General features: G+C 37.2%; 1 protein-coding gene across 1 annotated transcript in view; it reads left to right on the forward strand.

Annotated features, from left to right (window-relative positions):
- LOC126036468 (histone-arginine methyltransferase CARM1-like) overlaps positions 1-25,985 on the forward strand; it is an 86,677-nt gene that overhangs the window by 44,282 nt on the left and 16,410 nt on the right. The window contains exons 3-6 of the mRNA XM_049796267.1: positions 6,513-6,619; positions 6,825-6,929; positions 14,359-14,469; positions 24,438-24,615. Of these exons, the coding sequence (XP_049652224.1) occupies positions 6,513-6,619; positions 6,825-6,929; positions 14,359-14,469; positions 24,438-24,615 (501 nt within the window). The remainder of the gene's footprint in view (positions 1-6,512; positions 6,620-6,824; positions 6,930-14,358; positions 14,470-24,437; positions 24,616-25,985) is intronic.

The following is a 25,985-nucleotide window of genomic DNA, read 5'->3' on the forward strand; positions in this document are numbered from 1 at the left end:
GTAATATCTGCAGAATATCTCTGTCAAGTTATCAAACTGTGTAATTGATTAGCATGGGTTTAATGCCCAACAGCAAATGTTAGTTGAGGTGCTTAGCTAGTCAAAACCTTGCAGTGAAATGCCTGTTTTTTAGCAAGATACAGCTTTCTGTCAAGGTTAAAGTTTTCAAATTAATTTCTGTTTTCAGATTGTAATTGGGGAAAAAAAAGAGGGGGGGGGAGGTCAGAAATAAATAAAAAATCCTAACAAGCTTGACTTTCAAAGAAAGTGTCTGAGAGTTACATTTTTTTATGTTCTCTGAAATTATTTGCAGGGGAATTTCTTTTTTTTTAATTTCCTCAACAAGTTCTTTGTGAAGGCACTTCAGCCCAGAAGAGTAGGAGTTTTCCTTGCCTTTTCGGTGGCTAAGAAAAAAGGAGGATCTGGCACTTTTCTTCTGAAAGCTAATAATCCATTCTGTAAGATGAGTTTTGCTCCAGAGAAGTGTTTATTATGTGATACAGTAGAATATGAACTATGCTTTTATTTTGGTGTTTCCTGGTAGCTTCCTGCATGAATGTTTTTATCACAGGATGTACAATAAATGTAAGGAAACATACCCCTTACTGGAAGGAGATATAGTTGTTGTGAAGTAAGAGCTTTCACATAGGCAGTTACTAAAGAATGCCTAATGAATTTAAATAATTTTCTTTTAAAAGATTAAGCTTTGATAAAGCAAGATCTTTCTCTTTGCTTTTAAAAGAGAGACAGTTTGACTTGCTGGATTTAATTTTTTTTCCGTGTTTACCATAGAACACAAGTTTCAATTCACATCAAAGAGTTTAAGGAGGAATTTTGATTCAGTTAAAAATACAGGTGTTTTAAAAACCATTTATTTCAGCAGGTAAAATGCACAGATTTAAGTGCTGTGTTGTACTTACTGGCAGTGACTGCAGGTCTTTTAGATGTACCCAACACTTGGGCAAGTTTTGCAGCCTGTTCCACAGTACTGGAAATAAACTAGTGTCTGGATTAGCTAATATAAACTAGATTAGGCTGCATACTCATAGTGGTGGTCTTTCCAATATTTTGCATTATTTTCAGAACAGCATCTAGATGAGGATCCTTTGAAGAGAAACATCTGTGGTTTTGGGGGGAGTTTTAAGTTGGCTGGGGGTTTGAGATACTGAAAATGTGTAGATGAAAAGGCACTAAATATGTCTACTTACCTCTATCCTCAAGAACATCAGGTCATTCTTGCTGGAGTAGTTACTGGAGGTCTTACAATCCATGGGAAAGAGTAAATCCACTGTAAGAGTTATGTTTTAAAGCCTTGATTCATTAATTTGCCACTCTTGGAACATGCCTATAACAATTGTAAAGTTTTGAGGGTTTTTTCAGCCTGCTAGTGGAAAACTTTAGATTGATTTGAGTGATTGGGGCGGGGGGGGGGGGGGGGCACAAGGATGTGTTTTCCAGTCAGTGAAAATTGTAAGTTATTTCTCTGAAGACAGCCAAAACCTTGCAAAAAGTCACAGCCATCTTCCCAATTTGCAGATTTTTCAGAGAATAAAGCAAAAGAAAGAGTTTTGAGGGGGAAAGAAGATGGCTGTGCATAGCATGAAGAAGCAGTTCATCAAGAAGCATTTGTGGCCCCCCTCGCCTTAATTTTGGATTTTACAGGATAGATTAATTTTTGTTTAAGTGTAACCCCTGACAACCCAGAAAATTTCATAAGCAATCCAGAACTTTTTCTTTATAGATGAACAAAGAGGCAAAAAGCCTGCCTGATTTGTTTAAGGTAGAGAAAGGTAATAGAAGGAATCTCTCAAGTCTGGATGGAAGACTCTTGAAAGGGTGACATTTGAAACACTACACTGAGATTACTAGGCAACACCTTTCAGTAAAAAAGCATTATACTTGAGTTTGCTTTTAAAAAGATGATAGAAGATCTGAAAGGCCTACATGGTTGTTCCCTGAGATGAGAAAAGCAATTCCCTACAACATCAAAGGAAAAGATAGAGTGCTAGAACCTTGATAAGGAATGTAGGGCTGAGGATTAACAAAAAATATTCTTTGGCTGTCCTTGAAAAATGTTTTACTGACCTTCAGTTCTGTATGGTTGACTGCTGGTTGCAAAATAAAGAGTTCCAAAGTATGTGACCCACCAGTATTCTAGCCTGTCAGTGAGCTGAACTGTTTTTGGTGTAGATCCTTTTCTGGTCCCTTTACTTTAAATAAAGAAGAAAATCTAGTTTTCATAAAACCAAGATCAGTTCTGGATAAATTTCTACATATGACAGATTAAGTTCCCAGATTCTTAGGAATATCAAAATTAAATTTAATTTTAAGGACCTTGATCAATATGCAGATAAAGCCATATTTCATATCACAAGCAGGATGATGTATTGGCTAATAAGAGAAGTTCCTTTACAGAAAATATAGGAAGAAAACAGCTTAGTGTATTTGCATGCAGAAGCAAATGGAAAGAAGACAGGCCATTGTAAATTGTTGCTGGATATAGAAAATAGACTTGCTGGATGTAGAAAAAAGACTTGAGAAATTATTTTCTTTCTTCTGGAACAGTCTACAAAAGGAAGAAACATGGTGTTCCTTGTCCATGCTAAAGAAAGACAAACCTGTTTCTCTTCTCTGTAGTAGGGAGTCCTAATCTGGAAGAATTTCTTAAAGCTTCAACATGTCTTACTTTTGAATTTTATTTATTTTGTCTGTGTAATGTGCAGAGTGTTCACAATAAATCCATTTTTCTATATTAGATGCTAAAGATTTATTATTTTGTGCTTTCCCCTGTCACGTAAATGAATGTGTATCTGACTCTCAGACGATATTTGAAACTAGTAGCAATTGCTAGGAATAATTCCAAGGCAATTTGCATTCCCTAACAGATTTCCCTTTAGAATCCTTTGGCTGTTTGCATTCAAAAGAAAAACAAAATCCCAAATTCACGTCTCCAACAGCAATTCCTTCCTTACAGCTTGATCTTTAATTTGTAGCTATTTAGCTACAATTTCCCTCAAATAGTAAGTAGAAGCAACTAAAAGATTTTTGGTGAATATTTTATTTATAAATTTTGAGGATAAACTAACATCCACTGAAAAGATGAGAAAAAGAAAAGAGGAGCAAATTCATGCTGTAAGGGGACTTTTTCAGTCAGTGCAGGATCAGTCAAGGCTATGAGGTTTTCTCAAAGGTGGAATCATTAAGTTTTCACAGATAAGTTGTAAACCAGTGCTCTTTGTTGATGTTACTTTTCTCACTAGAGTGTATTTTTCGCTTCCCATCCAACAACAGCAACTACATGTATATTTCTATTTTTATGCTTAGGTGTTTTTTCTCAGTGTTAGCCACTGATAAATGTGTAGAATGTGGAGCTGGGATTTAAAGTTTGTGAAAACATTGAGATGTATTAGATCTAAAGCTGTTCCTGGTTTTTATTGCTGAATTTTTAATGTCTTCTAATAGAGAAAATTTTAATTCTGTATTTTTCTTGAGGTTGGAGAATGAAATGAGACACTTTTCCCCTCCATAGTCTGCCAGAGCCTCTTGTGATCTTGCAGATACTCTGTTAGAAAAACTTCAAGGGCATCTGAGGTCTTTTATGAAAGATTGTGGAGGAACTCCACCAACCTCTTTTTCTTTCTTTCTATTTTGATGTACCTTTCAACTCACTGAGTACTAGTTTTGTAATTTGCCAGCACTCCAGAGAGCTCCAGCAACAAAAGTCTTATTTGTATATAAAGAAGTACTGTATCACAAGGAAGTTGTACCTTTTATTTTTTCATAGAATCAAAGAATAATTCAATTGGAAGAGAGATCATATGTTCATCTGGTCCAGCCTCCTTTGCAAAGCAGGTTCTGCCCCAGGGTGCTCAGAGCTTTGTACAGTTATGTTTTGAAATCTCTAGGCAAGCTTTTCCAGTTTTTCTTAACACAACCACAACCAGTGTTGTAGTTTTGAAATCCATTCTCATTCCTGGACACCAAAGATGATGTTCTGAGCTACCAATTAGTCTCTGCAGAGATATGAAAATCGTGTAAAGAGTGACTAGAAAAGAAAGGAGTCAAGCATGTTGCTGAATCTGTAGCATCATCTCTTGCTTTCAGATTGAAGAAAAAAAAAAAAAAAAGAAAAAAAAAATGGGAGAAGCTTAAGACAATGGGTGACTGCCTGGCAAAAATCTCCACTGTCCAGTGTCAGACTTTTTTTCTGGTGTTGTCTCTTCATGCAGAGAAAGAACAGAGAGACTGATCTGGTTTAAGCTGATTTCTGCATCTTCCTGCAGAAAATTGGCATTGTCTGTAATTTGGGCCACTCTTAGTTGTCATGATCCGGTCATTTATTGTTTCATTCTGACCATCAACCCGCTGTGGGAGAGAAAAGGGCATGTTGATGGCATTTGTACATTTTCATGGTAATTTACAATTACTTCTGGAACAATTTAATTATTTTGAGACCCCCATATCACCCCAAATTCAGATGTTGAATGTGGCATCTTCTTCCCACTGGAGCTGACAGGGCTGAACTAACAAAGTGAGACTTTCTTGCTTCCACCTGGAAATTAAATGGGAATATTCTGCAGAGTGGCAACAGATCAGCTCTCTAGCAAATTTCCTCAGCAGGTGAAGTGCATTTGAATAAGCTGGTGAGTTGTGTTTTACAATTTCTGCCACCCTTACAGTCTTCTATAGAGTAAGGTTAAACTAATGCTGTGATAATTCTTAGAGTCTATTGTTCTAGACTTTCAACAAAATTATTTCACCGCATACATTAGACTGCTCATAAATTCAACTGAGAGAAATGGCTTGAACTCTGGACGCTTATAAGTGCACCTTGTGACATGGGGTAGCCCAGAGGTTCAAGGGGCTGTGCCCTCAATTGATTCAGACTTCTCTGAGGAAGTATGGCTGTCTGTCACATTTTTGGTGTGAAATTCTTATGGTGAAAGAGTATATGACTGCCCCAAAGATGGAGCTTTTTCCATCCAGTTTTCCAGTTTTAGTGGTTTCTAGTTCTATGAAGACTGGAAAGCTTGGATAATGATAATAGCAATTTGTGATGCTTTTGCTGAACTCTGTGCTGTCTTTATTATCCACTTTTTCCAAGAATTTAAAATTTTCTACCGAGGATCTCTCCCTCAAGACCCTACTCAAAAATACTTTTTTGGCCCGTTAAGGGTAACTTCGCAGCAACTGTGCTTATGTTGGGTTGTATAAACATGGGTCTTTGTTTTCATTCCCAAACAGCCTGACATTGAGCTTGTCCTGATTTCCAAAGGTAAAGGGACAGCTACATGTTATCTTCTATGTCTCTTCCTTTTTGGTTATGCCAGCTTTCTGCAGTGGAAAAGGATTAGTGCAACCAAATCTCTGTTTTGAAGATTTTAAAATTTCCTGAAATGATGAGGGAAATTCTCCTTGATTACTCCGTTGAGCTGCTTATTAATTATTTGTTTCTGTTATCTTCAGACCCTTTGTTTCAAAGGCCATTCAAAGTATTGAATTATTGAATTATCTCCAAACAATTAGAGCACTTAGCATGTACTTCCCAGTGCACAGTTACAGGCTTCAGGCAATTGCTATTTTTATTTGAAAATCTGTGAACTGTTGTAGGAGTTTCCTGTCTCTCTGGTTTAGCAAATTATGAATGTGGTGTAGTCTGATTTCTCTATCTTCTCTTCTCTTTGTATGAACGGAAGATGAAAGACTTCCCTCCCTGATTTTATTGTTGTTATCTATGCTTCCCCCCAACAATTTTTCTTTACAGTGCTTTTTCTAGATACTTTCTCCACTTACTGGCATGTGCCTTTCTTTTGGACATCAAGGAATTATTTTATGCTTGGGGGGTTGGTTTGATCTTAAAAGATGGAGACAAAAGCCTTTGCATGAGCTGGTTATTTGTTTTTTTTTGGGTCCACATGTTTTTTCCTGTTAGTTATCTAATGTCAGAATTGATCTTGTCCACAGAAGCCAAAGGCCTGTAACTCTTGAGTTTTTTTAGCTAGACTGCCTCTGAATGAAGATACATGGTCCTCAGCCTGGCTTTTTTAGGCCAATTAAATTTGAGTGTTTTATTCTAGTCTGTAAGCCTCCTCACTCAAATCTGTGCATTTCACAATAACCCCAGGTAGTTCTCTGTGTGGAGCTTGGGCTAGTATAGATTAACCTGAAATAGTAGGTTGAGGCTTATGTTCAGCCACTCCTCTGTTAGAGTTCACCATCACTGTTGTTTGCAGGAGTTAGCTAATCTGAATGGAGAATCCTTGACAACACTGTTGCACACATCCAGGTGCTTCTTAAAATCTTTTGATGCTCACCAGATCTTTGCAACAGCTCTTGTCTGTTTAATGACATTTGAAATGGTTTACTGTGTATTTATGAACACCATAAGCCAAATGAAGCATTCCTCTCAAGTGTGATGGAATGTGTTCTTTTCTTGTCATTGGTTGCTTATCTTAATTTACCATCCTTGTGGTTTTTGCTACATTTGTGTTATTTCTATTTTTCTTTTCCAGAATACAACATATTTTCAAATACAGTGAAAAGATGCTGTAGCCAGAAGAAGGAGAACTCTGTGTTCAGTCAGCGAACAGATGAAGCATCCGCTGCTCAGTATTTTCAGGTAATGAAACTTCAGTGCCAATTCGTGAAATCTAGGTTACTGTTTGCTTGACCTTAGTCACCAGGTCAGTTAGAAAGATAGCTTAGGTTTATTCAGAGGGTGGTCAGGACCTTGGTAATTTAAGTACCAAGTAATTTAAGGTAAGATTGATAGAAGAAGGGCTTTATCTTTTTTTTCTGTTTTTCCTCTCCTCTTTTCATTTTAGTTTTATGGCTGCCTGTCTCAACAACAGAATATGATGCAGGATTTTGTGAGGACAGCCACTTACCACAGAGCTATTGTACAGAACTACACAGATTTTACAGACAAGGTAAGTTCTGTTAAGTGTCTTAAATGTTCCAGTATACTGCTTAGGCTCTAAACTTCAGCTTGCCCTGTAGAACAACACTGATCAGACTGAGCCTTTTCTCACCTGGGACTTCATGCATGAATATATTAATTCATGTGTGCTTCATATTATTAATGGTATTGTCAAGCACATGATGCATGATGGTGATGGTACATCCTCAGGTACAAAACATAGATCCAAACGTGAGCTACAAATTCCTCTGCCTACAAAATCCCGTCTTCTGTGGACAATCTGGACACCTACATGTATGTGTTCCTTGACATTTTGAGCTGTTATCATTCCCATTTGGCACCTTGGAGCTCATATACAATATGAGTTTCCTCATCTTAACTGCTGACTGTGTACTTGCTATGTTGCCTTATAGTCTCTTGCAAATACCTGCAAAGGTATTGTAGTTTGTCTCCTTCATGGAGATCTACGCTGAATGTTTTTGCACCCCACAGTCATTACAATTTGAGCAAGCACATAAGTGGCTGCAAAGGTTTGGAAACAATGCAGGAACTTACAACTTCAGATGCCAAACTCATCTCTAAAATATGTGTATAGATCTCGAAGACTACTGTAATGAATATAATGATATTTATTACTTCTTCATCTAGTCCTCTGCCTCTCACATTGTTCAAACCAGATACTTCAGCAAAAGACAAAAGACTTACACTGGGGAGATTTAGGATAATCTGCCTCCCAGCCACAGATTAAGTCACTTCCTAATTTCATTTTTTTTAGTCTCCTTGAAATGCAAAGCATAGGGCTAGTATATTTTACAATGGTTCTTTTTACTTTGTTTTTACTTTTTTTTTCCCTATTGCAATTAGTTGCACTAACTAAAGACTTTCTGACCCTCTCCAGGACCAGTCCCCATGCACACTCTTCTCTGATTCCACCCTTAATACAACAACAAATTCTGTAATACAATCACGTGTTATGTGGAAAAGTATTTCCTTTTAGTAAGATTTTTAATTTATCAGCTTTCTAATTCTGTCATTTGCTCTTATGTTGGGAAGCAAAGGAGAAGTTCTAATTTTCTTCATATTGTTCCTCCATTGTGTCAATTTTTGTTGTCTCTTTTTATGTAGTCTTGCTTCTGAGGTCAGTGTTCTCAGTCCTCTCTGTCCTTTTCTGCATGAAGAAATTGTGCATGTCCTGTTACCATTCTTGGCCTCTTTCTCAGTGCCACCATTAATTCTGCAGCAACTGTTTTGATAAAAAGATTGGCAGGAGTTATCCATGGTAGTGTAGAAAATGCCATACAATTGATTTATATTGCAGAATTCTAACTTCCTAGTTATTTTTTACAGTACTTCTTGTAAATCTTGACTTTTTTTCCTGGGACTGCATCTGCCCATTGAACATTGACCTTCACCAAACAATTCATAATGGTGCCTGGGCTCTATGTTGTTGTTGATGATGATGATTCATTTAGAACTTGGATGGTATGTGAACTATTCATGTTTTTCACAAACTTATATTAATCAGCACTGAATTTAATTTATCTGTGCATTGTCAAGTGGCCTACCTTCACTAGCTCTCTCTGCTGTTTAATCACCAGATATTGTGTCATCTACGTATCTTGCTATGACACTGCTCACCTCTCTTAAAATAACAAAACCCAGCAAAACCTGTTAGACTACATGTGACCTTCTGTAAATAAATAGCCAGTTTGTAAGCAGCAGCCTCGCAGGAATCTTTCTAGGTCTCAGAATGGTGGCTGAGACCATGTGAGCTCTGTTTATGCTGTTTGGGAAGCGGACTGCAAACAAAAATTATGGAGAAAATTAAGCTGCAATTATTATTTTTTTTACCTTGTTGTCATTTTAGTCTTCTCTCCTCTTCCTTTCTTGTTTTTCTGTGTGCAATTTCTTTTAAAAGTAGCCTGTGACTTCAGCTTACACCAGCACAATGGGTTTACTATATCACAGAGAAGAGTCTTTAATAACATATAAGCAAACACAGGACAAAACATTTCCCTTTAAATGTGTAGCACATTTAAAGCCAAAATGAGGAGAGTTGTGTGAAATTTATCTGAATTAAGATCATTATGTTTTAACTATTAATTAAGTTTAGTAATCAATTCAAGTGCAGCTGATTAATTCTTCTTTGCCATGCAACTTAGGTAAACTGCGCTTCCTTAAAAACTACAGTTAACCATTTACTGTCATAGAAATGAAACAAACCTTTGTAGAACTGAAAAAAATAGGTTTCAGTCTCTGTAATTTCTTTCAGGCCTGAGACAATCCTCCTCTCCTCTTTAATTCAATAAGGTTAGTAAACTAGTGGTGTGCACAGGGCTGCTTCGGTTTGCTATAGGCATCAGAATCAAACCCCAAAGCATGTGGTATTGGATGATACCAGCTGGGTAAATGGAGCTACCGTATCTTTAATGGATTAAATTTTGTACTGGAATATGTAACTTGAATATATGGTGAAAGAAGCAGCAGAGAGAGGATTTTATTTGCCATTGGCTTTATGCCAAAAAGGATGCTCCTGTGTTACAATGCAAAATGCAGATTTATCTCAGCTGCTGTGCAGTAGTATAGCTTGCTTGCCTTTACTCTTGGTTTATTTATTTTCCCAGCTGTTGGAACTACCTTTGCTTCTCTTCAGCATACCTAATATTAAGACAATTACAGGCTGGGTGTTGTTGACCACCTACCTAGAAAATTATTCTTCTTTTTCCTGATCCTGTTGAGAAATGGCAATTTTCAGAATAAATGTAGCCGAAAAAATTGAACTACCTACATTGTGGCAAAATGCTTTCTCATGAGAACCTGAGAAACCTATTGTCCTAAGACTTGATCTGTTGCAAATATGGCAACTATATTCATCCCACATCCAGAAACTATAAGGTAGGCAGAAAATTTTAATGATGGCAGTGAGGAGATAAAGGCAAAAAAGGACATAATTCTTTTAATACTTCCATTATTTGAAAAAGTTTTATTCAATTGCTATTTGTCTTATTGTTTCCCACCTGCTCTGCATCCCCCCAATATATTTCTTTACCTTTGCTGCCTCCTTCTCTAAATTCTGTAATAATCTATTATACAAACATTTTTGCCTATAGTGAAGGGATATCTGCTGATAAAGTACCTTTTTGTTATCTTATTCTGGGCTTTGTTTGTTTTTGAAAAAATATTTGTATGAGAAAGTGCAACAGGTTATCTGAGTTGTGCTGGACAAAATTAATTCTGGACCCCTTGAGAGGGTTCTTGGTGATAAATTCAAACACTGTCGGAGGTAAAGTACTTTAGAACAAACTGGGAGTAGTGTTTGGATTGAGCATTTATGTCTTTTGAAGCTTAAAAGAATAAGGAGAACTCATTCAGAATCTAATGAATCTGAGGCTGGATTCTTCACATTAATACAGTAATTTTTACTAGCATATACTCCTTTATATCTCCTCTTAGAAACAGTCACCTTAGAGCTTTCACTGTTTTTAAGTAAAATTTTATCTTAGACTTTGAATTGTTATAGAGTCAAAAGGGTGAGTTCAAAGTGTTTTAATTGGTTATACTAAAAAAAAGTCTCAGCTAAATTTTATGGTAGCAGTGTATAATGCTGTTTCAAACTGAGTAAGGGCTGACACATTTCTACTTCTTTTGAAATTAAGTCTCAGGTTATGAGCCTTTTGAATTTTTTCATTTGTAGTCTATTTATGCATAGTTCACTTAAAAGCAAAGCAACTAGAATTAGAGTGTCTCCAGTGCTCTTGGATGAAGGATCACACAAATTAGCCATTCACATTGTGCAAAGGCGCATGCTAAAAAAAAAAAAAAATAATAATTTCTGTATATAATCTTGCTGATGTATAGGAATTTTGAATGATAAATGTCACTGTAGATATAGGACACTTTTGCTTTTAGTTTTATGTGTTCATCTAGTTGTTGTTTTTCTTTGTTTGACCTCTGCCCCCCCCCCTTATTCAAAAGTGCTTTTCAGGACTCTAATTGTGAGCGTACAAGCTCACACATGTGAGTAAGTCCCATTAAATTCACATTAGGAAAGCTATTCATCTGTGTAGGTGAAAGCAAGAGCAGTACTGAACTGTGGTCAGGAGGGTAGGGTATAGGTTATTCCTGACTGATTTCTGATAATTGCTGAAGTAGCTGCATTTATATTTCAAAATAAATACCGAAACACATACAATCTACTACCTTTCCTCTCAATATGCATGACATCATCATCACCCAACTTTCTACTATTTAATTTTAAAATTCTACTTTTCAGAAAGAAGCATGCTAGTACCATGTATTGTTATTTCACAGTACTTTTTCTTAATGACTGCTCTTACAGCTCTTTTAGGATGCTTTTCCTATCTAGAGGGAGCAAAGTTTTCTGTAGGAGATCCCAGCAATAACAGCGAGGTGTGCCATTGCAGGTTTGTTGGATTAAAGTAATTTAGGTCAGAAAGAACCTCTGCACATCTCTAGTCCAAACCTATACTGAAAGCAGGGCCAACTAGACCAGGTTGCTTAAGGCCTGTCCAGTTATATTTTGACTGGATCCAAGGATGGAGATGCTACAGACTCTGTAGGCAACCGGTTCCAGTGTCTGACAAACCTCACAGTGAAAAAGTTTTACTATGTCTCTCAGAATTTCTTGTCCAATGACTTGTGTCTGTTGCCTTTTGTCTTACCACTGTGTGTCTCCTTCAAGAAAAGTCTGTTTCAGTTTTCACTGAACTCCCATTAGGCAGATGAAGACAGCAGTAAGCTCTCCCGTTAGCCTGTCTCCTCTTGTTAAAATTAAACAAACCGATTTCTGTCAAGCCTCTCGTGTCCTCCAGCTCTCTAATTATCTTGGTGAACCTCCGTGGTACTTGCTGCAATATGTCAGTGTCTGTCTTGTGCTGAGATCAAAACTGGACAGTTCCCCAAATGTTGTCTTAAAAATGGCCTTTCTTTGACCTCTGCTGGCTGCACTCCAGCCATCAGCCATTCCATGCAGCCCAGCACCAACACAGCAACATCCTCCCTTACAAGTTCTGTCCTGGATCAAAGTCTCTGGTGTGCCAAGGGCTGTTGATCTAGCAAGTCTTACAGGTCTTACAGGGTGTGCCTGTGCCTGGTTGTACAGCCTCCAGCAATTCCCAGACTGTCACACACAATTTCTCAGCTCGTTTTCCCCTTGCTTCACTAATTACTGGACAAATGCTACCTCTGTCAGCTGCTTCAGTTTGTGGTGCTCATTTGTGTCTTCATTAGAGTTTTAATGTGGGTCAGGAGTGAGCTTCTGAAGTGAGTTTCTACCATGGCCACTCAGGGTGCTTCAGTTCACATTGTGGAGTGGTCTCAGAGTAAGCAAGTTGTATTAATTTTGGATGAAACTAAACTGGACTAAGCTAGCAGAAAATCCGACTAGAGTTAGTCTTAGTAAATCATCCAGGAAAAATTGTTCCCATACAGCCATACCACCTACTGAGGTAGACATAGGTGTAGTGTAAGAAATGGCATCAGAATTAGGTCTGGTAGAAAAAGCCATAATTCTCCATTGGATTTTTCACATGGAACTTGAACAGTTGACTCTTCCTTATGCTTTCAACATATGCAGAGAGAGAAAGTATTATTGTATTGTGATTCCCGTTGGGTATTGATAAATAGCCTACCAAACTTTGTCAGACCTGTGGTTCGATGAAATTGCCCTTGATTTGTCGTCATCTCCCTCCTGCTTATACTGATACTTACTGTCACTTGCCGTTCCGAAGAGCTGGTTCATCTGGGCATAGGAGCATATTCTAAACACCTGCCAAAGCATGGAAACAAAACTGGATCTGTAACAGCCTGTCATCTGTGATATAAAAAAAATAAGCTTAATAAAATCTTCCACCAGGAAAGGAAATTATTAAAGGCAAGGTTCTGGCTTCTATGCCAAACTTGAGATTATGTGCAATATCAGAAGCAATGTTAATTTATTTTGCAGTGGAGTACTTCTGTAACACAGATTCATATTATCTGCAACAAATTCAGGCCATGTGTGTTAGACTGCATTCTTTAATACATAACCTAAACGTCATGTAGAGTAACTTTTGGGGAATGGAATGTGCCCTTCATTCTAAGAGATTATTCTTCTGTTAAAACTATTCTGTTTGAATGCACAAAATTTTTTCTTTGTGTTTTTAAAGGCTGGTAATTTTTAAAGGTTTTAAAGGTTGGTAAGCAACGTGCATCATATAGAAGTTGGGGCAGAGAAGCAGTAAAGAACAGGGGTAGCTGGTATACTAAGCTGTAGTATTACTCTGAATCTGTATTATATTTAAGTGTCTCTGCTCTTGAGATTGGGTCATGGCTGTATCTAAGTTTCATGGTTGAAATCTTAGGAGGTTCCATTTCCAAGTGTCTTAAATCACCTAATGGGCTTGAGAATTTCATATCTTGCATCAAAATCTAATGAGAATTTCAGCCACAGGGACAGGAAAACTGTAGCTCCTTGTTTTCAGTCAAGCACAAACCTATAGGAGGAATCTGAATCTGTTCTGTGAGATTTTTCTCAAACCTGGTATTAAAATCCAGAGGAAGCAAGGTACTGGTATTAGCCTAATACTGTTGAGCAGTATAAAAGTGGGCTTTGCATCACAGATCACATCAGTCACATCATCTTAACCACTTCTCTGGCAGTTAGCCTTTCTTTCTGGGTACTTATGCCTCTGCGGCAGTGTTGAGTGACCTGTACAACAGCACAAAGCTAGCAACGAGAGGCTTGTCTGGACCATTGCAGCAGCCTCTGGATTCGCATTACACTATACATTGAAACAAAAAATTTGATCCTTTGAAACATTTCAGTCACCATTTTGGCTTGCAACAAGTGAGCCACCTGACTGATGGAGAAAATGAGGCTTTGGGATTTATGTTTAACTGAGGGCCTTTGAGAGTCACCACATCAAGCAGTGCAATTAAAGGTCTAATACGAACGTCAGCAAGCAGAACCAATATTTGAACAAAGATACAGAGTCTGGTTTTATCTAAGATACTTCCACATTGGAGTGACTTTTCATTCAGAAAGACACAATTCTGTAGTCCGTCAAGGAATTACCATTGTCATGTCTTATGTCCCTCCCCACTGTATTCAGACTACACTCGTTTTCCAAATTTTTATCCTAAAGAAACTTTGTTACAAAAATCTATTTCCTTCAAACCATAACCCTGTATTCACACATGAAAACAATCCACAGACTTAGACTAAAAATACACTGCTGCTGCTAAAACAAAGAATAGGGGCATTTAAACTCTTCATTAACAAGTTTTTCACTTTTTCAAGTGAAATTAGTAATATGTTTGTGTAATGCCAGGCTCACTAAATGCAGGGTAGAGCTATGAAAACGTAGTTACTTAAAAGAGGTGTCAGGAAGTGACTTTTTGATTATTTTGTTTCTTTTGGTCTGCCTTTTGCTTTCAAGGTGGTCCTAGATGTTGGCTGTGGATCAGGAATCCTTTCATTTTTTGCAGTGCAGGCCGGAGCTAGAAGAGTCTATGCAGTTGAAGCCAGTTCAATGGCAAAATATGCGGAGGTAAGTGTTTTTCACCTGATCCAAGTGTTAGAATGGTGTAGAGTGAAAATGTTAAGAGATCTGGAACTGTGCCTCAAAAAGGCTAATGTTGAAGGCTTCAGTGTTATTTTTCTGAGAAGTCAGGTCTGTATTGGGCAACACTTTTTGGAAGGTAATTTTTGAAGGTTCTAATGTGTCAAATAAATAAACCATATGATTATTGTTTCTGTGAAAATCGGTGAACAGTCATTAACTGTGACTGAACTTTTTACATTTGGAAGGGAAAATTAAAGCAGGTAGTGTTTTCATGGGTTCTATGCAAAAACATTTGAGTATTTTTTTCTGAGACTCTTGGACATCTGGGTGATCAGACAGTTGAGTTATTTTCCTGCTAAGTGTGATCAGTTAGGTCTTTCAACCTTCTTATGAAACTGTTCTTATGGTTCAAAAAGGACATGTCCAAAGAATGCACTTGGTTTTAAAACATATTTTTCCAGGCATTGTTTTTACTAGGCATTTTCATACAATTAAAAAAAAAAAATTAAACACTCAGAGTGGTATTGGTAACTAAATGGCTTAGACGTTCACTTCCTAAAAAGTGCTAATCCTAAAGGCCAGCAACAGCAAAAATCTCCATGTTTTTTCTCACAGTCTCTGCTTGTTTAGGTGAACATCAGAATGTGTGGGGAGAAGTGTGAGCATTATTGTCATAAATTTTGTCAACACTGATCACCTATAGCTGAGTTTTTAAAATAGTTTTAATGTGGAAGAGGGTGAAAAGTGGCAGAGGGTTTTTCATCCCATATCTAGAAAAAGTTTGCAATATCTAGATGTTAATTTTTCTTTTTGCTTTACTAATCAGGAACACAAATGTTCATAAGCAGCTTTAGGAGTCCATAGTACCTCTAAGTCCACACAATGAGTATGCAGTGGTTCAGTGAAAGTTCCTCCTGTATGTCCTGATACAGCAGTCCAGCCTTGCTCTTGGTGAAGGCTGGCAAACACCAATTGTCAACTGTAACATTGTGAAGGAAATGCATTGTTATTGGAAATCGAGATAATCTGGTCTTAAAGAAGAAAATGTGGATATTGGACATTTTTATTTCTCTCCAGATAGAAGTAGTTATTAATGTAGAAATTATTTGTATTTTTCATTCCAGCTTAAATACAGGATTCCAGAATCTCCCCATATACATTTTGCATTAACTTATGTATTGAGGAAGAGTGTTTCATACAATCATTTTCTACTTCTGCCTTATTTGTGTTGCGGTTGACAAATATTTTCTTATTATGGGTATGCTACTTTTGGAACTGGAGAGGATGTACTAGCCTAACTTTGCATATACGTACTGAAAGCACATTTCTATTTTCTTATTAAAATTTGAATAATTAGAAAGATTCTTTGTAATTAAAGGGATTTTTTTTTCTGATATCTGTCATTTTGTCAGACCTATCAGAAGCATAAGAATGTTAATATATGGAAGGTATCTTTCAGAGTGGAGGGTGGTTTTTATTTCACATAGGATTTTGTAAACATACTATTTTGTGCAATGTCTTTGTTTCATGATAGACAGAAGTTTTATTTATGAAAGCATAATAAAAAGAACAAAAGAGAACTTGCTTTTCCTAGTAGTAGAATAATGTGTAGTAGTGAGTATAATGTACGCCATTTTGGTCACAGGTTTGAACTTCACTCCAGCCAGAAGTAAGCAAAATGACTAGTTGTGAAACAGGACATGCTGCATCTGTTGTGTATCAAATATTGTGTATTTTTTGATGCAATATAAATGTGAGTTATATATCTGGCAACTTATAGAGAAATAGCATTAATCCATTGGTTTTAGAAATTAAATTGCTTTTCTCCTGGGGTGGATGAAATACTAAACTGCTTAAAACTATGATTGATAAAGAGGAGTAAAGGACCTTTTATTAATAAAGAGAAGTAAAGAACCTTAAGCAGCTGTAAATACTGGGTTATACTGGCTAAAATGTCAGAGTCTCAGTTTGATAATTCATAGGTTTTTGGTCATTTTCTCCTCCTTCTGCTTCCCCAAACAGGACTCAGTTTTCATAAGAAATATAATGGACTTCTGTAGTCATAATTTATTGTGAAAACTTGTTCACTCATGAAAGGTATTGCAGATCAGCTGATCTGTTAACAAATAATGTTTAAAGAATTTAAGCTTATTCAGCATAAATATGCTTAGCCTTAGGTATACTATTTGTCATTTCTTAATATTCCACAGTGGGATTTCATTGGTATGGTTTGTCAGGTATTTGGATTATGAGAAAAGCATTACTTTCCATCCATTTCTTCTCTCATTTCTGTATGGATTTATTGTATTTTTCATCTGTTTCAGATATGTGTAATTATGTTGAATGTGAGATTAACAAGGCTTGTTCCTTTTTAATTTTTTTTCTATTTTAATACAAAACACTTAAAACCAATACAATAAACTACTGACTGAAGGGAAATTATATTTGAACAATACAAACTAATGCTGTAATACTTGTTACTGAAAGATTTGCTAGGTTTACAGTAACTTTCTCTCTATAGTTGGAGGTTTATTTTTAAAGAATGGTATTAAAAATTTAGCACTACAATGCAGTTACCAGAAATCAGATGTCTCTTTGACAGTGTTGAAAATTCTGCACTGTATACAGATGTGCAATGGTAGAATATCTGAAAAATGTGTTGGAGGGAAAATTCATAGCAACTGCTTTACTAGGAAACATACTGGCTGTTTCTTAGTCACTCATTTTAGATTTTCACTGGAGAATCTCTCATTTCTGTGTCACTGTGTTCTGTGTAGTAGTTGGGTGGCTTTTTCATTGGTTTGCAATATGCTTGCACTTCTGTTTTGTTCCATGGCCTCATTAAGCTGTTCTGAAAAGCTAGACAGACCTGACCCTCTTTGTTATGGTTGTCTGGTTGTCTATATGTTTGACAGAATTCCAGTGAAGCTCATACAGGTTTACATTAGGCAAGTTCTATTTGCATTTAAACTAAAACTAAAGATTAATTTGTAATTTATATAATTTTAAAATGCAACTCATTATTACAGTGTAAGGACTGTAATATTTATTCCCCCCTCCAGTACTTTGCTGTTTCCCTGCACTGAAAATAATACCATTTAAAGGAGTTCTGAATATTATTGTCACCTTTTGTTTACTTAAATGTCAGTCTGGTCTACCTATTGGATATTCATTTTTTACTAACACAGACAATAGTTTCTGCCTGGCATTTGTGTATCCAAGGCTTACCTGCCATCTTTTTTTCCTGTTTCAAAAACTTCAGCAGAGGAGAGAGAAACCCTGTGAACCTTCATCTGCACCAGTTTTTCTTCTGTTTTGTGACTCCATGTTTTGGATATACAACTGCTGGCTGCTGGCTCCTGCCACGTGCAGTCCATGGTAAAGAAAGAAGTTTGAAATAGATCTTACCTAACAAACCAGTTTGTAACAGGGAGGAAATTGTGTAAAGTGAATGATAGCCAGTGCTCTTCAGTGGTGTGTGCATGAGATGTGTGATCTCAATCTGCTGATTTCACTATAGCAGTAAATCCTTTGCCAAAAAAAATGGTGGGGAGCAGAAGAAATAAGGCTGAAAGTGACTGGTGCTGGTAGTTTTGTCTAAACAGGAGATGTGATTCTAAGCAGCTTATATAGGACCAAGGGGAAACATTCATGTTAACAGACTGGGAAAAACATGTAAGTAGAGCACTTGGATAAACTGAAAGGAAGAGCTACTATGCATGAGGAAAATGTGATTGTATTGTGGAGGTCAGCTAGTGATGGGATTATTAAAAGTAAAAATAGTTACTTCTGGTAAAATGCTTGTCTGTCTGTCATGATATGAGACATGAATAGTGAGTTGTTAAATGTAAGACTGCTATTTAATCTGTTGCAATAGCCAAACATGAGGGAATTAACTTAATGAAAGACAATTAACCTTGAGTGGACTGTGTTATGACTCCTAGGAGAGTGCTCATGTGTGGGTAGACTCAGTTTGCCTGCAAGACACATATTGGAATTTAGAAAAGCATTTGATGTGCACTGGGGGCTGTCTTGCAAAGATTCTGTCTCAAGCACCGTAATGTTTGCAGTTGCTTGCTATGTAGTGTTTAGATGATGCTTATGTGCAGCTTACTATCTTCTGCGCAATAAACAAATAACCTGCACCTGTTTGTGTTTTCTGTTATTTAGATTAAAATCCTTTAACTGTATTTAATTATGTGGTAAATTGTCTGCTGTCTCATCTGGTATGTCAGATGCTGTGTGTGGTGGGGTTAATAGGGTATGGTGATAATGCACACTAAAAACTAAAGGAGGGTAGATTCAGACTAGATATAAGGAAGAATTTTTTACAATGAGGGTAGTTAAACACTGGAACAGGTTGTCCAGGGAAGTTGTAGATGCCCCGTCCTTGGAAACATTCAAGGTCAGGTTGGATGGGGCTCTGAGCAACCTGATCTAGTTGAAGATGTCCTTAATCATTGCATGGTGGGGTTGGACCAGATGACCTTTACAGGTCCCTTCCAACCCAAACCATACCTTGCTTCTATGAAAAAAAAGAAAATAAAACATTTGCAGTATGTTGCCATATATTTTAAGTTCTGATATAAGTGTAATTATGCCTGAGAGCTCCTGTTAGGCAAGGTCAGTGTTTTGGGTTTGTGTGGTGGGGTTTTGGTAGCAGGGGAGGGGGCTGTGGGGGTGGCTTCTGTAAGAAGCTGCAAGAAGTTTCCCAGCTTCAAGCTGGACCTGCCTCTGGCCAAGTCTGAGCCTATCAGCAGCAGTGGCAGCATCTCTGGGATAACAGATTTAAGAAGGGGAACCTGCAGTGGGGAGGGGTATTGGAATGTGAAGGGAACCCCTCTGCAGATACTGAGATTAGTGAAGAAGGAGGGAGAGGAGGAGCAGGGGAGGAGGGGATTCCCCTGCAGCCTGTGGTGAGATGGCAGGCTGTCCCTCCCCAGCCCATGGAGGGGAGCAGATGCCCACCTGCAGCCCAGGGAGGACCCCACTCTGGAGCAGGGGGATGCCCCCCAAGATGGCTGTAACTCCATGGGAAAGCCCACACTGGAGCAGTCTCTGACTGAAGGATGGTAGCCCGCAGAAAGGACCCATGCTGGAACAGTTCATGAAGGACTGTCTCCCATGGGAGGGACCCCACACCAGAGCAGAAGAATGAGGAAAAGTTACTTACAGTCTTGGATAAATGCAGCTGCTGCTGAGGTTTAAAATCTGAGCAGGTGGACTTGTATAAAGCTTCCTGATAGACTGACTCTACTGATTTGACTGTCTTTTGGAACTGTATAACTGTACTCTTCTCTATGACAATTGATGATTACAGCCAATTAAACGCTCAGTCACGTTTTTGCTCAGTGGCTTGGAAGGGCCATCTGTGAGTCTTGATGTTTACTTTTGAAAAATCACAGAGAATGTGTATGTCAAATTAACTTTGTATTTCTGTTTGGGTTTTTTGAAGTGTTGCACAAAGGCATGTTGTTAGCAAATATATATGTTTTCCCCTACCTGAGTCCTCCAAGACTTCTGTTTACTGGGAAGAAATTATTCTGTTTTCTCTGTAACCCCCAGCATTTAGTATGTTAATAAGTTTAATTACAGCCATTGGACTATTTGTATTTCAGTATTAAGGATGCTGTCATGATGTTTACTGTTTTGGCAGGGTTCATATAGCACTGCTTGCACAGATTATCTTTTAAGTCTGTGTGAAATACTTTGATCTGTTTGCCAACTTTGGAAGTACTTGGAGAGTAAATTTTTTTGGGGTTTTTTTGTTCCATGAGGAATTTTGTAGTTTTGTTTGGTTTCCAGGGAAAACAGACTCTTGATTTTCATTAGAGATGGATCCTGGTGTCAAAATGTAAATAGTGTTTCATGATATTTCTGGGGAAAGTCATATGGAAAAGGCTTGAATTATTCATTGCTTTATATGATCCATGACATCGATTATCAGGCTTACGGAACAGTTGGGCCTGGTTTTGTGTCTCTGTTTCATGGGGTGAGAGATCTGCTGTGTCTGGATATAAAACTGGACCTTTCATGAGGAGAGATGTATGTTAAGAAGTTTCTCCTTACCTGTATGTATTAGAGACATCAGTTTTGATCTGGTTTTTTTGTCAAACAAACCCTTGCTATTTTACCAAAGACTTTCGAGCATTTAATTTTAATGAATGCTGCATGAAAAAAGGTAAATGAAAAAATAGCCAGAACAACAACATGGCCACATCTGGTGGCAGACTGATGCAACTCATTTGAAGTGAGCGCATAGACCAGGTACAAATTTAACTGTTTGTATTTTAGTTTAAGGTATCAATTTAATCCTCCATCACTGTAATCTTGCCCTGCTTTCAAAGTCTTCTGAAAACCAGGAGAATCATGAGAGAGTGCAGCTGTTGAAAACAACACATTCCTTTCAGTCACTGACAAAATAAGATACTGGCTGGAATTTTTTTTTCCCTGGATTTTTTTTCCTCTAAAGCTATGAAATATTGAAACTACTTCAGTCCTACAGACACACTGTGCTGACCATAACTTGGTGATTACACGAATTTGTGAAATACTGTATGCATGGTGAGAACATTGTCAACACACCCACTCAGATATACCTCCTCTTCTTTTGCCACAGATTTGCTATTGGTTCCCAAAGGCACTGAGTCAAAAAGCTCTACTCTCATCACACTTAGTTGCTTGTTCTTCATTTGCCAGTAAGATATTTTTTTTAAAAGGCACAAAAATCACTAATAGTTAAAAAAGAAGCTTCAACTTAGATTAGTAAAAACAGTAAGCTGTCAAGATGAAGGTTGGGGATTTCGGTGTAAGAGATGAAGAAATAGGTTCCGTAAGGCATATTTTTAAATGACATGGCCAATATTTCTTCCGGAGTAGCAAGTCATATTGATGATGGCATAAATAACTTTCTATGTATAAAACACACAATTCATGAAGGTGTTGCAGAGGGTGAATTAACTTAATAAACCTGTCAAAAATAGGGTCAGTTCAAACAAGATGGAGGTAGTTGGGATAAAGAGTTAGTTTATAGATGTTAGCTTATAGCCTTCTCAAAGTTTTTTATTTATTTTTAAAACTCACTTGTGAACTAATATTGCCTGGGAGTAGAAGTTAACAGTATTTTACATGCATTTGATATAATACACTTTTGTTCTGTATATGTTGTAAACTATTTCTGTTACTTCTGTAGAATCTTCCTCTTGTACAAAAGAGATGCATGGAATTTGTGGGAGACTGTAGCTCTCCAAAATTTAATATCAGTTAATTGATTTTTACTTCTGTTCCTGTGATAATGAGCCACTAGTCACAGTTTGTCAATGCACAGTATGTTTCAGTTTCAGAAAAATAATCTTTGTGTTTAAGAAATAATTTAAAAAAACTTAAATTTTTAAAACTTTCCAGATTCGTTTTTCATTGCCACCAATCCAGCTAGATAAGAACTGTCAAGTAATTAAACCGTAGTAAAAATTGCCAAAAAAAATAGCTGCCATAAGACAAGTGATCTTTCTCCCTGAAATAAATCAATGTCTTAATCTAGTCTGTCTCAGATATACATGTAGAAATAGTTGCTTAAACTGGCATTCATTGGCTTCCTGACAGTCCTGGTACACAGACAGATTTTGGCAGATGCAGAATTGCCTTGATTCTTCCAACCACTGTTAGAGCATATTGGTGGGACATTGAGAAGAATCTTGTGTGAATAAGCAGAGGTTGCTGTTCCCTGAGACTCTGTGGCCAAAACCTGACATCAGCCAAGTTCCTTTTTAAAATGCCATTTTTATTTTTTATCTGTTTTAAGCTTCAGAAGGCCAAAAGCACAGGGAACTTTAGCTTCCCAATTCATAGCTACACTCTAAAGGAGAGGATAAGTACCAACAGCATTTGAATTTTCTTTGGATTTTATCTAAGTGTAGGAAAGCAAATAAATATTGATGATTTTTTTTAAGTTGTGTAATAATAATAATAAGGAATAGCAATGGAAAACCTTTTCTATTTGTCTCCATGCTCGTATTTCCAGTAAAAATAAAATTTTTCATAACATAAGCATCTCTGCTGCATGTGAGAGAGATATTGTAATGTTCTGCTGCCCTCTAGCCAACTAGGTGAGTTATCTGTTGCAATCTGTGAGGGCCTGAAATGATTTAAGCATCTTGCCTTTGTACATCCATGCTGCTGCTGAGCTGTTATTTGGCAGTTAATTATTTTTCGAATCAGAATTCACCTGTGAGCAAAATGGTAATTTCATTTCCAAAATGAAATCACATCATGTGTCTGCTCACGTAGTCTATGGTCTAAAAAACTTTTAAAACAAAATCTGTCAACCTATTCTTAGAAATGGGTACAAACACTTGCAGTAAAAGAAGCAGCAATGTTGTTTACCTAATTGATAGCATGTTAGTGTACAATTATTTTTTTGCTTAGTAGTTTTATTGTCATATTAGCAGGTAGTTTATATTGGTAGGTTATGACTGAAAATCATTAATTGTTTCACTCTTTAAAGCTTTAATGCAAATCCTTTGCATAGATGTTATATTTATTAGGTTAGCTATAAGCAAAGAAGGTGCTATAATTCCACTGGACAGTGTTGAGAAGGTATTTAATAGCTAGCATTTCACTTCATTTGAAGGAAGCTAAGTAATTAAAATATTTGATACAGGACCATAAAACTATTAGGACTTCATCAAGTATTGTTGTCTGTTCTGTAAGTGGTTCTGGGTTGGGTTTTTTACTAACTGCTTTAGCATATTCACATTTCAGTGAATTAGCTAATAACATTAGTCTCTTTCTGTAGTAAAATGAGTCATAAGTTTCATCAGTGTTCCCTAAGGTCCTGTCTGTTTTGGAAAAGGTTTGCTGAAGTAATTATGCACTTCTATTGATGCTACCATTACACCAGTGCAAGTGTATCTGTGAGGGAGTTTTCTATCACTTACTGGATTGCATATACTTGTTTTTCCTGGTATCTCAGGACATCAATATAAATCGCCTACTGTGCTGTTGCAAAGGATGCTTCATTTTCTAGAATCTCCTAGGAGACACCTTGGATTAGTGTGAAATAATTGCTTCTTTATAAGTTTGTGCCAGAAGAACCTAGATTCTACTCGTTATTTAAACATAAGAAGCTCAGATACTTCCCCGTATGTCTGAGTACAGTACAGCTAAATAGGATACACATCTATGTCTAGATATATTAGAGGCTTTGAAAAGGTTGTTCTTTTTCTTAATAACTTGCTGTATTGAACAAAAAAATTAGCTCCATTTCTTCTGTTCATTAAACATTTTGCTATGAGGTTCACTATGCCCACAGAAGTGGATAAATCTCCAGTATCCTGGCTCTAAGTAGTGGCCCATTTGAATGTGTTTATGTGAATATAGTGCTATGCTCCATTTACACTTAAAAATTACTCACTGCATACTTTTCAGCTCCTGAGTTTCTTCATCGTTTCATGACTATAACTCACTCAACAACAGTATTTTTCAAAATTTGGAGAATTAGGAAGACCCTTTCTTTGTAATCTTCTATATTGAATTAAAATACCCAATATTTTTCCCCATAGATAGATGGATACTTTTTCCCCATAGATAGATGGATACTTTTTCCCCATAGATAGATGGATACTCCCCCCCCCCGCCCCCCCGCCCCGTAGATAGATGGATACTTTTTCCCATAGATATTGATTATAGTTATTTCTTCCAGGAGAACAGTACTTGCATGGTCACTTGCTGGTTCCACACGATGAATTTCTTTAACTTTGCTCCAGTGAGCCCCACTCATTAGAAATTTTGGTGTAGCAAGGAAAAAATATGTGACTTTTCCATTTTATGTTGATTAACAGACTGAGGTAGTTGGTTTACACTATAGGAAGTTTAATGCTAATTAAAGATCTCTGATATAAATTCTGCTAATCGAAGGAGTCAACACTTCCTGTGTGCTTTTGTTTTTCTTCCAGCTGTTGGTGAGAAGCAACAACCTTTCAGACAAGATCACTGTTCTGGCTGGAAAAATTGAGGAGATCTCCCTGCCTGAGAATGTTGATGTGGTAATTTCTGAACCGATGGGTTACATGCTGTTCAATGAAAGGATGTTGGAAAGTTACCTCCATTCCAAAAAATGGTTGAAGTCAAATGGTGAGTGTGTCACTGCAGTTACCCCCTGCATAGAGAAAGGAAGATAAAAAGCTTCTAAAAGGTGAAAAAAAGGCTTGAATTGGTAGTCCAGGATTGTCTGGTTTTATACCCTCATTGTAGCTCTACCACCACCATCTAGGGGGCCCAGGGGAATTAATATAATGATGCAGCCACCATTGCTATTACACTATGCTGTGACTTCTTGCTGTTTCACAGTGGAAGTAGCTTTTGAGTATGATGCTGTTGCACTGCTGAGTTCTGCTTGTTTTAATCTTAACCTGCAGCTGTATACACTATGATTGCATCTCTGTTGCAACTTATTACAATAAATGATGGCACACTAGCCTCAACTGCCAGACAGGAGAATGTAGGTGAGACTAGAACACTCAAATATGATGAGCTTTTTTTTGGTAGGAAAACTCTGAAGTTCAAATTGTTTTGACATCCTTTCATTGGGCTTCTCCCAAATACCTTACTTAATATTTGGATGTTGCCTTTTGAGTAACACGTAAGAGATTCACAGTGTTCAGTGCTCTGTATTTTATCCCTCCTCTTTGGAGGAATTTTGAAGGGAATCTGTAAGTTCCACGCCTCATGGGAATCTTCTTTGAGAGGCAAATCTGAGTCTCAAATTGCTGAATGATAAACCTTTCTGCATGAACTGCTGAAAATGAACTATAAAGTCTCTTTTTAAAAGACTTACTTGTAAGAGACCTTTCTCAAGTAAAATTACTGCAACATGGAAGTTTCTGAAGCATGGGCCAAATTTGTGCTTCAGTGCAGGGAGCTAATGACTTTGAGTCGTTTCAAACTTAGAAAGCACATTTGGGTAGTATTTTTCAAGTCAGCCCAGTCTTAAGTCTTCCGTTTAGATTCTTAGAGCCTGGTTTCAGAGGAGGGCTTCTGAAAACTGATCAGTAGGCAGCTTATTTTCAGTTTTAAATGAGTGAATGCGTTTAAAGATAGGTGCCAAACTTTCTGATTGCTCACTTGTACAGTGGGGATGAATCACCTTCTGTGGTGATTATAAAACTTAATGATTGCCTAAGAAGTGAGCTGAAATTGTGACATTTTGAGTAAGCTGCTTATATTTAGTACCAGTTAGGTCTGGCAACTTTCTGTCACAAATTCTCTGCAAACTTGTTAATATTTTCCCCAAAGCCAGTTTTAAAAAGCATGTCTATTTTGTGAGTGTGGGGTGTTCTTTATTTAAATTCCTGTGGACTCTTCCTACATGAAGTACTTACAAAAGGAAAGCTGTTTCCTTTTTTTTCTCTTCCCTCCTTTTCCTGTCCTCCCCTTCAACTATGCATTGTGGTTTATACCAGATTAAAAAAGGATGAAGGAGTATGCTCAAGAGTAGTTTAAAA

The sequence above is a fragment of the Accipiter gentilis genome, chromosome Z (genome assembly GCF_929443795.1).
Source record: "Accipiter gentilis chromosome Z, bAccGen1.1, whole genome shotgun sequence".
NCBI classification, from domain to species: Eukaryota; Metazoa; Chordata; class Aves; order Accipitriformes; family Accipitridae; genus Astur; species Astur gentilis.